Source organism: Mus pahari, chromosome 1 (assembly GCF_900095145.1).
Source record: "Mus pahari chromosome 1, PAHARI_EIJ_v1.1, whole genome shotgun sequence".
NCBI lineage: Eukaryota > Metazoa > Chordata > Mammalia > Rodentia > Muridae > Mus > Mus pahari.
This window is the reverse complement of record NC_034590.1, coordinates 100,229,550-100,245,298: the sequence shown is the minus strand read 5'-3', so window position 1 is coordinate 100,245,298 and position 15,749 is coordinate 100,229,550. Positions and strand designations below refer to the sequence as shown.

Below are 15,749 nucleotides of genomic sequence, written 5' to 3'. Positions count from 1 at the left end.
TCGGTATCACTGTCAGAGTGTGGGACAGGTGTGACAAGAATAACAGGCATGTCTTCTTTTTCTTTAGTCTAAAGAATGTTACATATGTACATGTATGTGGTGTTTGTGTCTGTGTGTGTGTATGTGTGTATGAGTGTGAGTGTGTATGTATGTATATGTGTGTATATGTGAGTGTGTGTATGTGTGTGTGCACGTGTGTATGTGTGTATGTGTATATGTGTGTGAGTATGTATATGCATGTATGTATGTGTAAATGTGTGTGAGTGTGTGTGCATTCTATGCTATATATAGTACAAGTGCATACATGTTCTGATCTGTATGTGGAAGTCAGAGAAGAGCTTTGGGGACACAGCTTTCACTTTGCACTTTGTTGAGGTAACATCTCCCTTGTTTCTGCTGCACTTGTACCCCAGGCTAGCCAGCCCTTGAGCATTCTGGCCTCCATCGCCCATCTCATAGGAGAAATTCCTGAGTTACAGATCTGCACCGCCACACCCAGTTTTTTACTTGGGTTCTGGTATGGATAGCTGGTCATCGGACTTGCACAGTACATACTCTACCTGCTAAGCAATCTCCCCAATGTCTTTTGTTTAGGGGATTTCTGAGATTCTGAGATTCCCTGAGTCACAGGCAGGAAGCAGGGGATCTTGGAGACAGAGGGACTGGGGCCCCTGTTGTAAGGCACACTTTTGTGTGGATGGGAACTGGATAGTTGTTGGGGCTTGGCTTCCAGGAATGCAGAACTTGGAATGAGGTTTTCGTAAATTGGAGTTATGAGAACAGGGTCACCTAGTGGTGACCTCTACAAGGAAAATGAACTGAGAACCACATTCTAGGCAAAAAAATTAAGCCCAGAGGTCCAGAAGGTCAGGAAAATATACTGTCTATATTTGCATATGGTTTTACTCTAGATTGTTTACAAAACGGAAAGTGAAACCCAAAGAAGACGACAAGGTGAAGCTCAACTGACTTTCAGAGAGAATGCTGGACAGCCCAGAGGCAGAGGGCTCTACTGAGAAAAAGCTATTGAGCTTTGTGCCTTTCTCACAGGCTGGAGGTCAAGTGACAACGGGTGGCTGGCAGGTCAACTGAGTGGGGCCCAGGAATGTTCCATCTCTGGCCCCAAGGTTGGCCACTTCCATGTTTCCTGCTCTGGGCTCACACAATCTCCCAGCCTGGTTCACTCTCTCCGGGAGGCCTTGCCTACTTGGTGAACTGGGGAAGGTACCATGTTGGAAGCAACATGTGGGTCCAGGAGCCAGCAGGGGCCCTGCCCAGATCCTCATCAGCTCTCTGATGTACTGTAGTGTCGGGTTTGGGACAATGCGAGGGTGACCATGCAGTTCAGCACCCAGCAAAAATGCTAGGTTCCTGGAGGAAGTGTTCCCTCTTGGTTAGATGTGGAAACGAGGTACCAACCTTTCTCAACAAATGCCCCGACAGGAGCTTCTCTAGCCTGGTTACATTTATACATTCCCTCTCCCTCCTCTCCTTCTCTCTCTTTCCATGTACATATCTATGTGTCCATGTATACGCACGTGGTAGAGGCCAGAAGCTGACATTCAGTATCTTCCTCAATTACTCTCTACCTCATTTCCTGGGAGGACCTCTCACCGGCCTGGTGCTCACTGACTGAATTAAGCTGAATGACCCATGAGCTCCTGGGATCCATCTGACTCCACCTTCCCAGCATGGGATAGCAGATAGGAGCTTCCTTGAAGTCAGTGGGTACTGAAGATCAAGGCCAACCTAAGAGGTTTTGGGGAGTCTGGGCGGCCTGAGTCTTCCTCTACCTCAGGGGGTGTGGGCTGAGGATGGAGGCCCTTAGCCAGTAACCCCTGGCCTATCTGCACAGGTGCCTCCTGCAGAGGGCCAGAAGGATAGGACCCGGTTTCCACCTGTGTCTGCCAGGCTGGTGAGTCTAGACATTTGACACATAATGCTCTGGCACTGCCTGCTGAGGCATGCTGTCGGGCCAGTGCCATCACCAATGTTCTGCCCGTGGTCAGATGTTTTTTTCCCTCTTTTACAGGGAAATGTTGCCAGTGCTGGACAGCTCAGCCTTTCCGAGGGAGGGAGGGACAGATGGCATTATGTAATGTCTAAGGACCCCATGTTTACATGTTCTCCAGTCTCTGACCTTTGCTCTGTTGAAGGGTGGAGTGGAGGGTGGTGGGTACAAGACAAGGGTGAGGAAAACATAGGGAACCAGAGTGACTGGGGCTCACAGTGCGCTGCTGCTCTGGAACTGGCTTCCAGGGTCCTCTGAGATAATGGGGTTCCTCAATACCAGGACTCGGTCTTGCCTCCTCCTGCCTCTGTTAATGTGAGGGCATTGGGCATTGATTGGTAAAGTTAAATTGTGGAATAGGTTAAAATTCAGCATGGAGCAACTCTCTCAAGACCGAGTGTGTGTGTGTGTGTGTGTGTGTGTGTGTGTGTGTGTGTGTGGTGTGTATGTGATGTATGTGTGTGGGGTGTGTGTGTGTGTGTGTGTGTGTGTGTGTGTGTGTGGTGATGGGGTAGGAGCTAAGTTCTTGTTAAGGCTAGGTATACACACACATGCGCAACCTTCCCCAGACATGCACACACCCAGACATACACACACCCAAACACATATCCAGACTTATACATCCAAATACACACACACACACACACACACACACACACACACACACACACAAACACTTACCCAGACATACACAGACACATACACATAGGCATACAAATACACAGACATACATACACAGACACACACAAACATATACACACAGACATACACACAGACATACACACACAGGCAGGCACACACACACACACACACACACACACACATACAAACACACAGACACAGAGACATACAAACACACAGACATACAAACACACAGACATACACACACAGGGACATACACACATACACAGAGACATACAAACACAGACACACACATGCCCATACACACAGAGACATATAAACACACACAGATACACACAATATACATACACACACACACACACACATGCACACACAAACACCCTTGTGAATTGGAGTAAGCTATGTTCAAGTGCTCCCTCATCTCAAATGCTATCACTAATGGTTTCCTAAGAAAAACATTTTTTAAAAAAATATAATGACAAAGGCAGTTATGAACTTCAGGAACCTTGGCATTGTCATAATACTCGGATATCACTCACCCAATTCTGTTCCCAGTAACATTACTGTTCTTCTCCTCTAATTCAAGGTTTAGTTTAGGACTACCTGCCATTCAGTTATCGGTTGCACTGGATCATTGTTATCATCAGTTTGACACACCTAGAGTCACCTGGGGATGGGGAACCTCAGCCGAGGACCTGCCCAGGTCTGCTTGAGTTTCCTAGTCTGCGAAGGTATAAGAATCTACTCAGTAGAAAGCAAGCTTCAAGTCTTGATCTCTTCCTCGAAGAGCAGGAAGTGTGGTGTACTCCTTTCTTAATGACGTTGCACGAGCACACTGACATGGCAGATATGTCGTCATGACATCATCACATGACATCAGCCAACAGTGAATGATTGACAGCCATGGTGGCTGCGGGGTCAGAGGAATTCAAGGCAGCACCTGCATTTTCAGCTTGGGCTGTGCTCAGCTGAGGGTAATATGTAGTCAGGGGAAACCACTGCACGGTGACAGCCAATGCTCTTTATACTAGTCTTGTTTTTCCCGAAGGCTGAGACTTGCAAATAAAATATTTATTTTTAAAAGAGGAACGAACAGCCCTTTCGTGTTGGCAATCTCATTTCTAGAAGGTGATGTAAGGAAATAGCCTGAGATGAAGGAAACTGTATACCAAAGAGGACCAGTTCCTGAGATGCCAGTGTTGATAAAATGTTAGGCATCAGCTGAGAGCCATGGCTCCGTGAGGAGAGAGGAGGCGACAGCTTGGCAGGACAGGACAGGGATGGCAGGCAGGACTCATGCACAGTGTGGCTACACCTCTGTGGAGAGTCCGAGGAAGGTCCCTGTGGGGCAGTGTCAGACCACCAGATGGTGCGGCTAGATGACGCACCTAGGGGTCAAAGCCAGAAGCAAGGTCCACGCTGGAGGTGTCTTCATTGCCGTGGGCCGTGTGAGCGATGATGGAGACTTGGCCTTGGGGTGGCGCTGGCACCGTGGGGTGCTCAGTTTGGAAACAGAATTGGCCTTGGGGTCAAGGTGAGGTCAACATCGTGTCCAGAGGACTCCCCCAAGGTTCTAACGTGTTCTGAGGACATTGCGGCAGGATAGGAGAGTGTAGCAAAGGCAGGGAGCTCTGAAGGCTAGGGTATTCAGCCTTGACAGAGAGACCAAGCAGGCAGTTGGATAACCAAATTTAGACATATTTGGCAAAAGAGTCAGGACTAGAGATGAAATCTTGTTTGGGGTGTAAGATTTTTCTTTTCGTTTTCTGCCTCTTTTTTTTTTTTCTTTTTTTCTTTTTTTTTAATGGCTTAGGCAATAGTCTTTTGCTTCTCCCCTAGGCAGGTAGGGAGACAGTGGACGCCAGCAGGTCCCTACCTAGAAGGAGCAGGAAGGGTTTCCCTCTTCTTGACCTCACAGGTAGTACCCTGAGCTTTGGCTCCCACCAAAGGCCTGGCTGTCCAGGAGAGCAGGGAGTTGGGAAGTGAAAGGCAAGTTCAGTGGTGTGGGTGTGGCCACTACTGAGATGACAACTCCTTCCCCCAACAGCCCCTGCTTCCTGCTACACCCACCCTGGAGGCAGCACACCAGCTCTGACCTGGGCGACTTCAGCACCTTGTACAGCAGAGGTTCAGGGATCTGTCGGAGGTGGATCTGCGTCCCCAAGAGAGGGACCAGGTTCATTGCCAGCCACTTCTCACAGGCAATGATGAGCTGCTCTTCCTTGTACTGAGGGGGCAGATAGGAAGATAAAACATGATAAGATAACGCATGGCTGGCTCTCAGCTCCCTCTGCTGGCTTGGAGTGACATTGCGTGCTCAATTTTCGTACACACTATGCAGGGGGTTGTGGGAGTGGGGAGTGAAGGGCAGGTTGTGAGGGTGGAGGGTTGGGGTGGTGGAGGCTCTTCATAACCATTAGAGCACTGAAACACGCTGCTTTAAACCACCCCTAGGAGGTCGGCTCCCAGCTATCCCTGTGTCAGCAATGGGGAACCTGAGATTCCAAGGGGCCATCTCTTTCTGTGCTCTCTGGTCCAGCTACTTACTGTTCAGGCTGCTTGAACAGAGGCCTGTATGCTGAAGGCCCTGGGCTGCCTTCAGTGACCTACTGCAAATCTGGGGGAAGGCGGGATAACTCATGCAGAGCTCAATGGCTGCTCCAGCATACAGTTCAGAAGCAAGAATTAAAAGACAGGGACTATAGGGGAGGTGGGCACCAAGTCCCACCCTAGCAAAGAAGCAATTGGTCATTGATATCTGCTGGGAGAGAGAGAGAGAGAGAGAGAGAGAGAGAGAGAGAGAGAACGCGCAAGCTAGAATTGAGGATCTTGAGGGGGGTCTTGGTAGGTCTTTCGTGTCCCTGGGATTTGGGTTTTCCAGGCTAAAGTCTTTCTGAGAACTGGCAACCAGAATGCAAGGATGTCACCAAGATGACTTTCCAGTACGGAGGAGTGACTATGAGAACCAGGTGGTTCTTGACAGACACTGGGGGTATACGTATACACCGTGACAGGCTGGTTATGTGTGAACTGTCACCCCGAAACACGCCTCTCTCATAGTGTGTGTGTGCCACAAGTCGTAGTGAGCGGTAGCTGGGGGTGGCTGGGGGGGGAGGGGAGTTGATCAGGAGGTGAGGCTTAGGGGTCAGCGCTGGGTTTTGGCACTGCTCTGAGCGGTGTGCGTCCCTCTTCATGTCTATTGTCTCCTGATAAGGAGACTGCATTGCAGTACCGTTCCCAACACTGAGCTGGCTGGGCTCAGGTGGGACAAGAGCTCACAACTCCATCTGTGTTCTAGAAGGTATCTGCTGCTTTGTTGAGAAAAGCCCTGCTACCTCTCTCAAATCCCGGGATTAAGGTGTTTTAAGCCATTTTGTTGTCCGTGCATCTTTTAAAAAATAATTTATTTCTTCCTTCCTTCCTTCCTTCCTTCCTTCCTTCCTTCCTTCCTTCCCACTTTCTAAAGCTAAGCATTTCTACTCTTGGTTTGATGCTTTTGAGTAGATATTTTGGAGTTAGGCTGGGTGGATGACATTCAGGATCTGGGTGCTCTTCAAGCCCTGGCAACCTGGGGGCCCACACACCCTATCCAGCCACTTTCACCTTGCAGCCGGCCAAGTAGAAGTCCTTGATGGTGCTTGGTGTGAGTCTGTTCAACATCATGTTGACACACCTGTTGGAGAGAGAGAGAGAGAGAGAGAGAGAGAGAGAGAGAGAGAGAGAGAGCGGCTGATGCTACTGCCCCCATGCCATGCGCGGGCGGTCAGAGGAGGCAGCGGCAGCGGTGGGGTGGAGGTGGAGCAGAGATTTCTGTTCAACTCTAGGACGGCAGCAGAGACCTGGCACTGGGAAGGGGACCTTTATTTTAGGGATTTGACAAAAGCCAGGTGGCCTATTATGGGAGAGCTCTGGGCTAAGGCAGGGAGGCGAGGCCAGAGGGAGCCCAGATTCGTCACAAGGCAACTGAGCAGCCTCGTCAGCGGGGAGTGGCACCATGGCCAGGAGCCAGAGAAACTAACAACTCAGGCTTTGCCAAGATGGCCCCTGGATGCCCTCCTGCCCAAGGCATTTTCTTCCTGCCACGCTGTTAGGTGGCCTCAAATGTCATTCTTTTCTGTCCACAAATGGATTCTAGCAGTAACTTCCTGATGAGTATCTCAGTCCTTCCTCATAGCTAGACCTGGTTTCCACTGACCAGTTTTTCAACAAAATCCCATTTACTGGTCATATACCATGTACCTAGCACTGGCCCAGGACTTTGGTGTACAAAAAAACAAGACTAATGACCAATGGGAAGACACACCCTGCTAAGTACACACCTGAGCAGATAGATAATCATGCCGTTACAGTTGGTTAGGGGTTAGGAAAGACATGTTCAAACCCTGGTTCAACACACATGTAGATGACATTGCGTGTTGGTGTCAAAAGGTTGGACCCCTTTGGACTAAACAGCCTGTGGGGGATGCAGAAAGGAGTGAGCCTGATTGTGCTTAAATCTGAAAAGCAATCAGAAATGAAAAGAGTGGGATTTAGAACCTGAAACACAAGGGTGGAGAGGCGGCTGGGGCAGAGATGGAGAGGCCAGTATCCCGAGAGAAGAAAAAGCGTGCAGGAAGGACTGGGGCAAGTTGCTATGCAGAGCAGAAAGCGTGAAACTGAAGTGAGGGGGAAGTAGAAGCTGTAGAAGAGCGCTGCGCCACATGGAAGGTGGCCCCTCTGTAGTGTCTGTGACTTAACCTTCTTATCTGACAGTAAGTCCCTTTCAAGCATGAAGCGTGCTCACTTAATGGAAGAAGGCACTGAGAGAGCAGCCGCCACAGAGCTCTCAGACATCGTTCAGGCTGCTATCACTCTGGTTACTGCAAGCTCAGCTGAGATTCACTTCCAAGCTAACCAGTGAGTCTTGCGCTATTGATTACACGTATGTGCACGTGTGTGTGGTTGTGTGAGTGCCAGGCGTGTGGATTCAGAGGCAACTTGTAGGAGACAGTTCCCTCCTTGGGAAGTTCTAGGGATCAAACTAAGGTTCTTGGTGGCATGAATCTTTCCCTCTGAGTCATCTAATCAGCCCCATAGGTTCTAAACATGTTTGTCATTGAGTCAGAGTGACCAATAAGCAGCATGTTCCCGAACAATCATGACCTTAGAGAATTGCCTTTCCTGACTTCTGTTTTGCTCTGACACCTTCACCAAAGTGAAAAAGAATGGGGCCCACTGTTCATTTTCTTTCTGGCTACCACCAAGGACACTGAAGATAGCCACAACTGTTGTGCCTCTTCAAAGTCATTTGTTCCTCCTGATTTTTTTTTTTTTTAGGTAATCTTAATTCTTATCTCATATCTCTCATCAAGTGTCCTCTCACCTTAACTGCTAGGATGTTCAGAGCTGAATGTGGTTCAGAGCCTGTGGTCAGGGCATAGGGTGCTATGGTGGGCAAGTTTCAGTTTCTCCATCATTGTTTCTCTCTCTCCAACAAACGAACACAAACTAGGGTGTCCAGTTGTTTTATTTCATGTACTGACTTTAAAGCAAAACTAAGAACCAGCAAATGAATAAGTAACCTGGTCACGACTGTATGACCTGCCACCATCGGGTTCTAGGATGGCCTCACTGACTTGGGGAGACTGACTGTGTCTTGGCCTCGCTGACTTGGAGAGACTGGCTCTGTCTTGGGGCTTGGTCTTGAGCACAGGAGAACCCATGCTGAGGAGATTCGAGGCCTGTAGTAATCTTGTTATTGAACTTAAGGGTCACAACCTGTGTCCCAAGCCAGGTGCAGCCACCCATCCTCAATAAGTCAATTAAAAGAGTCAAATGAGAGGCTGGAGAGAGGGCTCAGCAGTAAGAACACTGGCTGCTCTTCCAGGGGACCAGGGTTCAATTCCCAGTACCAACCTGGCAGCTCACAACCATCTATAATGCCAGGATCTGCCACCCTCACACAGACATACATACAGGCAAAACACCAATACACATAAAAAAATTAAAATATATTAAATATAAAAGAGCTAAATTAAAAGCAGAAAAACAAGGAGATTTTTTTTCCAGTATGCTCACGTTGGGATGAGAGACAAGATCCAGTGAGCCACACCACCTCCCCAACTTTGTCTTTGGGGTCCTGATGTGAAATTAAAGTTTAATTAGAAGACCAAGCACATGCATGCATAAGCAGCCACAGTCAAGATGTTGTCCTGCCCATGACTGGCCCATCACTGTCTGGGTTTTAGTGGCCTCCTATATGGTCACATGATGAGTTGTTGGAACTGTGTGAACTCTCTTTCAGGGAGACAAGTTCCTCTTCTGCCTGGCATCTTTTCTGTCTCTTAGTGTAAGGCTCCTGGGGAAATTTTCACTTTTGTGTGTCTGTTGTTTCAATATTCTGATAGTCTGGCCAAGAGACACAAATGTCTTTTTAGAATAGCTTCATTTCTGCCAGGGCATATTAGAATTCCCTTCCCTCTGTTTTAACACCTCTGGTTCATAAGATTACCAAGCCCATTGGTTCCCATCTTCATGTCTCTTGGGCCTGTCCTTCTGCTCCCCAAACTTAGCTTAGATCCTCTGTGTCTCCCAGCTCTGCCACAGCACCAGCTTCCCATGAGCCTCAAGTACCATGCCCACGCCACATAGCGGTTCCTGCTAACCACTCACCATGCTCTGTTGACTAAACCAAGTGAGGAAGTTGCTGATGTCACCTCTGAGGTCCTATATGACCAGCCTCATCCTCAACTCCTGGTTCACCTCTCCCTCCCCTTCTGCTCCAGCCACCCTGAGTCGCCCTGTGACGGCCATGATCTCAGCTGTGATCCCAGCCCAGGTACCCATGCAAACATCAATGAGAGGATCTATACAATATCACCAGGTGAGTGACACATGTGTTCACAGGTCCCATCCCTCAAAGATCCCTCAGGATGTGCGATTCAGACTTGAACAGCCGTCAGTGTGATTTCTCATGAACCGGGACTCCAGCTGTGATAACCTGCAGGGTCTCATCTGTGGCCTGAAGTTACCGTGTTGTGATCCAGGGCACTGCTGACCTACTACATGAGCATGTATGTATGCACACATACTCACACACACCACACTCTTAAGCTTGACTGGCACACCTCTGTCAACTGTACCACCAGCTTCTCAACCACAGGCTCAGCTGTGTGGCAGATCTGCCCTGGCCTCTGACCTAGAATACTAAGCTCACTGGGGTCATGTGAAGAATCTGGGGCAGGTCTCACCTGCCCAGGCTCATGAACAGGTCAGTAGGCTTGGCTTGTTGTAAGCAGCATTCTTCTTGTCCTGGCATCCAGAATAAGGCAGGGCCGGAGACAAGAGAACAGAGGACCCGCTATTCTTGGCCAGCTGCAGATAAGCCAGGAACAGGGTGCTAGCTATTATATAGGGCTTCCAGTATTGGAAACAGGGTGGTGATGGGTAGAAACAGAAGGTGGCTAGGGGCTCCTTTCCAGAGGAAAGCCACTCCCCCAATCTGTGGGCCTGGGAAGTAGCTGCTCAGAAATGATCCAAATGAGCAAGTTACGCTTTCACAATTTAATAACCAGTAACAGGCTAGGCGGAGCTGAAGTGGGTGTCATCTCTGACATAAGGAGTTTGGGGAGTCTCAGGCAATGTCTGACTTTCCCACCCATCAGGAAGAGTCAAGGCCAGCTTCCTTAGACAACTGCAAGACACCACACAAACTGACTCTGACTGTAGCTGCTCTGCTCCCATCATGCATAGCTACACAGACCTCTGGCCACACAGACGTACTGGAAGACTTTCTTAGTCCCCAAATCCCTCTCACTCTGTCCCTTACATATCATTCCAGATCTCTGAGCACCTGAGGTTCTTGGCTTGGGGAGGAGAGTCTGTCTCCCTCAATAAGCCTGTAAGAAGCTCCTAGTGGAGTGCCTGGCCAGGTACTCCCAGAATCCTCAGTGGCCCAGAAACATGTTGCGTTGAATACAAGTGCGTGGCCTCTAAAATTAATGGGTGGAATCCTTCCAGATTCCCTGGGAGAAAGCCTATTGCCCTATCAGAGCAGATGGTGTCTTCTGTTGTCTTGCGTGGGATACTCAGTCACGGCGACAGACAAACTGAGGCTTGTCAAGAGCTGTGGGGTATCCTTGCAATCCAAGCACACAGGAGGTTGATCCTGGAAGATTGTCAGTTCAAGGCCAGCCTGGGGTATACAGTATGACCTTGTCAGCTACAACCCAAACTAAAAGTCACTGAGACCTGAGAAGTTTAAATGAGCTGGGAACACCATCCTGGCCCTAAGTCTTTGTACCAAATTGCATAGAAAATCAGACAGTCACATCATTCAGCTCCATTCCTGTCTTCAAGACCAAATGGGCACAGTAGGTCCACATCCCTCTGACTTGGAGAGGGAACAGGATAGTCTAGAAAGACAAATCCCACAAAGGGATTTCCACGGGGCACACAAATAAATACCTTAAGAAGCATCACCACAGAGTATCTTCACATAAGCAAGCCAAGTCTGAGGGAAGTCACTTTACATATCGGCACACTCCCTCTCTATGGTAGTTTTCCCCACTTGTAATTCCTATGTAAATCATTCCTATGAATCAAGAATCACTTAGCCGACATGCACAAAAATAACGGGAGTTACTAAAAAAAATTCACACGCATCAGTGTGAGTTTCATGTTGTCCCTTCCTGGGCTCTAAGTCAGGTTTGGTACAGAGGAACTCCAAGAAATAAGCCACAAAGAATACTCCCAGTTTGCCCAGGCTGGCCTGTTCCTCCTGTTGTCCTTACTTTTGAAATAGTCGGTTGAACTGGAGGATGTGAGCAGAAGCCATCACGCCAAGCACGTTGTCCACGGTCATCTCCACCTCCTTCATGTAGAGGTTCTTCAGGGCCAGGGCGAAGGCTGGAGAGGCAGCAGCAGCAGAGAGGAATCCATTAGCATGGGCTTCGTGTGTCTACCTGGGGGCCTTGCTACTTCTGCAGCTGGGATGGGGTGGAGATAGGGGGAGGGAGGTCGAGAAGTACTGACTCCAGTACAGCTCCTACTTGGTCAGGTGACCACCTCAACCCACAGCTTCCTGAAGCAGCTGAGGATGAAGGCAAGGAAAGCTGATCTGCACTATAAAGATGCTCCTTTGAGCCAGCTGATCTGCACTATAAAGATGCTCCTTTGAGCCTGCTTTCAGATTATGTGTGACAGATAACCACAAGGCCAGCACGTTCCCCAGGTTTCCCTTAATCTGGGGGTCCATGACCCTACAGGACTGTTTCTCTATATCTATGAAGGAGCTTTATGACGGGTTTCCCTTGGAGTCTGAGAACTTCAGAAAAGGACCCAGGCACTCTTAGGAAGAGCCAAGATAACTTAATGATTTAGGAACCAGACTGCCTGGCTAGGGGTCAGATGGAATGGGCCTCCTCCAAAGGCAACGTGTTGCAGGACAGCATTGCTATGTGATTGCAGTGCGCTCTGAGGACCACAAGCTGTACCAGTGCCCCGGGGCATTTGCTCCTGACCTACCTACCCACAGACCTGTGTTATCAGAGCATATCACGAGTGCTGTGTTCACACAGATGACTGATTGGGAAAGCTGGGGAGAGGTTGAACACTCTGCAGGAACCTTCTACAGCTATTGTTCCCCAGACGGTGGGGACAGTGGGGGACAGTGTGGAGGGAGCAGGCCAAGTGCTGCTTGGGTAGAAGCATAGGCCTGTGGGTAGGGAACTCGGTAGGGAAGTTCTGTTTCTCCCAGGCACGAGAAGCCTGTACTTCCTACATCCTTCCTTTCTTGTATTTTGTTCCCTAACCAGTGACCACATTGATCTTTAGGAGTGAGCTACTTTCCTCTATTTTATCTAGTATGTGTGAAGGTCAGGGGTTGGTGTCAAGTATCTTGTCAATCACTTGCCACCTGATTTTTTTTTTTTTTTGGAGGCAGGGTCTCCTGCTGAACCCAGATGTCATCAATTTGGCTAGGCTGGATGGCCAGTGATCAGGGATCGACTATGTCTGCCTGCCTGACCCCACCCAGCACTTGGGCTACAGATGTGCATACATCTGGCTTTTTACTTGAGTGCTGGAGATCAAACTCCGGAGCTTATGCTCACACAGCAGGCTCGGTACCGACTGAGCCATCTCTCCAGTCCCTGCTCAGTATTCCTGAAGAGGAACGTGTCTCACTTGTATGCTGTGTTTTGCTGTTCAGTTTTTGTCTCTGGGAGGGCCGTTCAGTGGCCTTCTCAGAACATGAAGGTGGGTTATATTACCAACTCTGGTGACTGCCGGGTCATTGATCCTCAGGGAAATGATGATCTTCTTCACAGAGGACCTTTTTTTGATCCTCGCAGGTGGATGAGCTAGTGAAGGAAATGCAGAGATGGAGAACGAGGCCTCGACCACACCCTGTGCACAGCCTAGATCTTGGCATATGTCAACTGTAATTAGTTCCACTATTTGGTAGGTACATTTTAGGGGTGGCTACTTTGAAATAGCTTGCAACTCACAAGAAGCTGAAAAGTGGTCCAGAAGCCCCCATGACACGCTCTCTCCCAGCTCCACCCAGTGATCTTAGCATTGCCAAAATGAGTGGCTAAAACCTGCATTGCACTGGACACGTTTACCATGCCTCCTTCTCTGCCCCTCTTTCTGTCCTCCTCTTCCATTCACCTCTACCTAGGCTGTGAGCAGTGTGAGGGTGAGGTGGACCCCAGTCATTGGTCTTGGTGCCTGGACTCCATGGGGGAACACAGAGGCCACCTGCTGGAGGATGAGTGGGGCTGTGACATCCATGTGGTGGCTCTCTTCTTTTTAAAAATGTTGTCCCATTCTTTTATTGATTGGTTGGTTGGGGGGCATGCCATGGCACCTGCAGAGGTCAGAAGACCATCCGTGGGAGTCAGTCCTCTCCTTCCACCACCAGGATCCCAGAGATCAAATGTAAATTGTCAGCCTTGGTGGCGAGCACCTCTGCCCCATACAGTGGCTCTTGTTGCTTTGCCCCATGGGTTTTAAATTGAGAATCCCTGCCACTGAGGAGTTCTGGGGGGAAGGATGGGGTGGGCCAATGAGCTGCTAACTAATCCATGAACTCGTAGCTGTTCTAAATGGAGGCTCTCAGAGGAGGTCTCCAAGGTCATGCCCCATCCCTGGCATGGAGGCCAGAGCCTCGCCTGCGATCTCAGGAACTTCATGGCTGCCAGCTTCTCCCCATTGCTCTTTTTTTCTAGGTCCTAAAATTTCCTGTCTGAGTTTGCTTCCCTGAGTGTGTGACGCTCCCTTCCTGCCTTTCTCTTTCTCTAGGGGCCTATGCACAGGTCTCCTTCTTGGAGAGGTCTTCCCTGGCTGGGGAGATAGCACCATTGCCCCAACTAAATGACCTGTTTCTTCTGTGACCAACTTACCACAACCTACTATTCTACCATGGGTCTGTTCTCATACTTACGGGGCAGGCACATTGGTGGTTCACTGCCGCACCATCCCAAGGATGTGCCACAGTCTTTCACACACTAGCCCTGAGTCAATATTAGCTGAATTGACAAAACAAATAGGTCTAGTACCACAGAGCTCAAGGTGCACGAGATGGGAGCCAAAGAGGAAGTGGTGCTGCAGAAAGATGAGCCAACAAAAGTGCCTCTTCCTCAGCACCCCCTCACGATCCCCCTGACATTTATCTGTATTCAGATTCCCATTCCACTAAGCATCACCCTTGCCTCCCTCTGTACCCACTAAGTGCCGGGTCTTACTTAGCACTGGATCACTTTTGTTTCCACCTGATGGCCTAGATTCCTGTGTGCATGGTCTTGCCAATCAGTCACCCCTATTGCAAAAAAGCACACTACACACAAATGCCTTGCACACAGTAGGCGCACAGGAGGGGGCGGCTAGTATTATAATGGATCATGCTGCTTACTGTATTCCATCATCATTTTGGTGTTGTTCTTTCCCCCATAGATGCCTGGTATAAGCACGGCATCCAATGTTTGTTGAAGGAAAGAACGGTATCAGCTAAGGCCAGAGTGAGAGACAGACACACAGGTTCAAACTTCTCCATGTTAGGGACACCCAGACAGATGGGAAACTAGCCATGTTCCTGAGGTCTGTGGAAATCAAGGCAGCTGGAGTATGCTTAGCAGAAGAGGCTGTTTCCTTTGGATTTCATCCTAGACAATAAACACCAGCTCCAAGTTCAGCAGCCTATCAGTGTGAGGTAGAAAGAGGTGAGCAGCCAGGAGAAGCCTCAGGAACCCACAGGGCTCAGCTCACCAGAGCTTCCCCAGAAGCCCTGTTCATGCCAACTCCAGGACAGCTCCAAGGACAGACATTCCCAACAAAACCACAGCAAGGATTCTGAGATCAGTGTGTGGCCTTGGGAGGGAGGCTCTGCTGGCTTCTAAAGGCATAGAGAGGGTGGTGACTGTTTCATGGGACACCCTGGAGATGGATGACCCCGGCACTTATCAGTGTGCAAGCAGTGGTAGTCACCTCATCTTCTCTGATATCTTTAGCAAGGCCTTGTCACCAGCAGGGGTCTTGGGTTAGAAGGGCAGGAAATAATCTTTCTCTGTTAGTGACAGTATTCTGGAGCCATTGAAGATAACATGAGCACTGCCCCCTCTTTCGTTCTTGGGGTCTCCAAGCAGATTGCTCAAGATAGAGCTAGGACACTTGGAGAATACCTACCTCAAGCTCTCTTACTTTTCAGTATACCCTCTAAGTCACCTGAGCCTGTATGGGTGGCTCCATCAACGGCCTGACCTGAGCTGTGGGAAGCACATGGGACAAGTGCTTAGGGACAGTGAAGACATTGTAAAAAGGGACCCAGGCCTCCACACTTCTGTGGAGCATTACAGCAGCATATATACTTAGCTCCATGCCAAGTCAGAGGCTGGTAGGAGAATGTACTCCAGGCTCAGGGAGGGGCAGTGAGGAGGGGCTCTGGTGGCCTGGCTGGCTCCAGAGCAAGGCGTTGCTTCCGTGACCTGGAAATGCAATCCCACTCTACTGGCTAATTTTGTGTCAACTTGACACAGCTGGAGTTATCACAGAGAAAGGAGCTTCAGTTGGGGAAGTGCCTCCATGAGATCCAGCTGTAGGGCATTTTCTCAATTAGTGA

General features: G+C 49.3%; 1 protein-coding gene across 3 annotated transcripts in view; it reads right to left on the bottom strand.

Moving 5' to 3' along the window:
* The window catches only part of Btbd16 (BTB domain containing 16), a 48,049-nt gene that overhangs the window by 23,259 nt on the left and 9,041 nt on the right, over positions 1-15,749 (bottom strand). For all 3 annotated transcript variants that reach the window (XM_021220841.1, XM_021220847.1, XM_021220850.1), the window contains exons 5-8: positions 12,904-12,993; positions 11,425-11,539; positions 6,257-6,326; positions 4,750-4,880 (exon numbers count right to left, since the gene is read on the bottom strand). In XM_021220841.1, the coding sequence (XP_021076500.1) occupies positions 4,750-4,880; positions 6,257-6,326; positions 11,425-11,539; positions 12,904-12,993 (406 nt within the window). The remainder of the gene's footprint in view (positions 1-4,749; positions 4,881-6,256; positions 6,327-11,424; positions 11,540-12,903; positions 12,994-15,749) is intronic.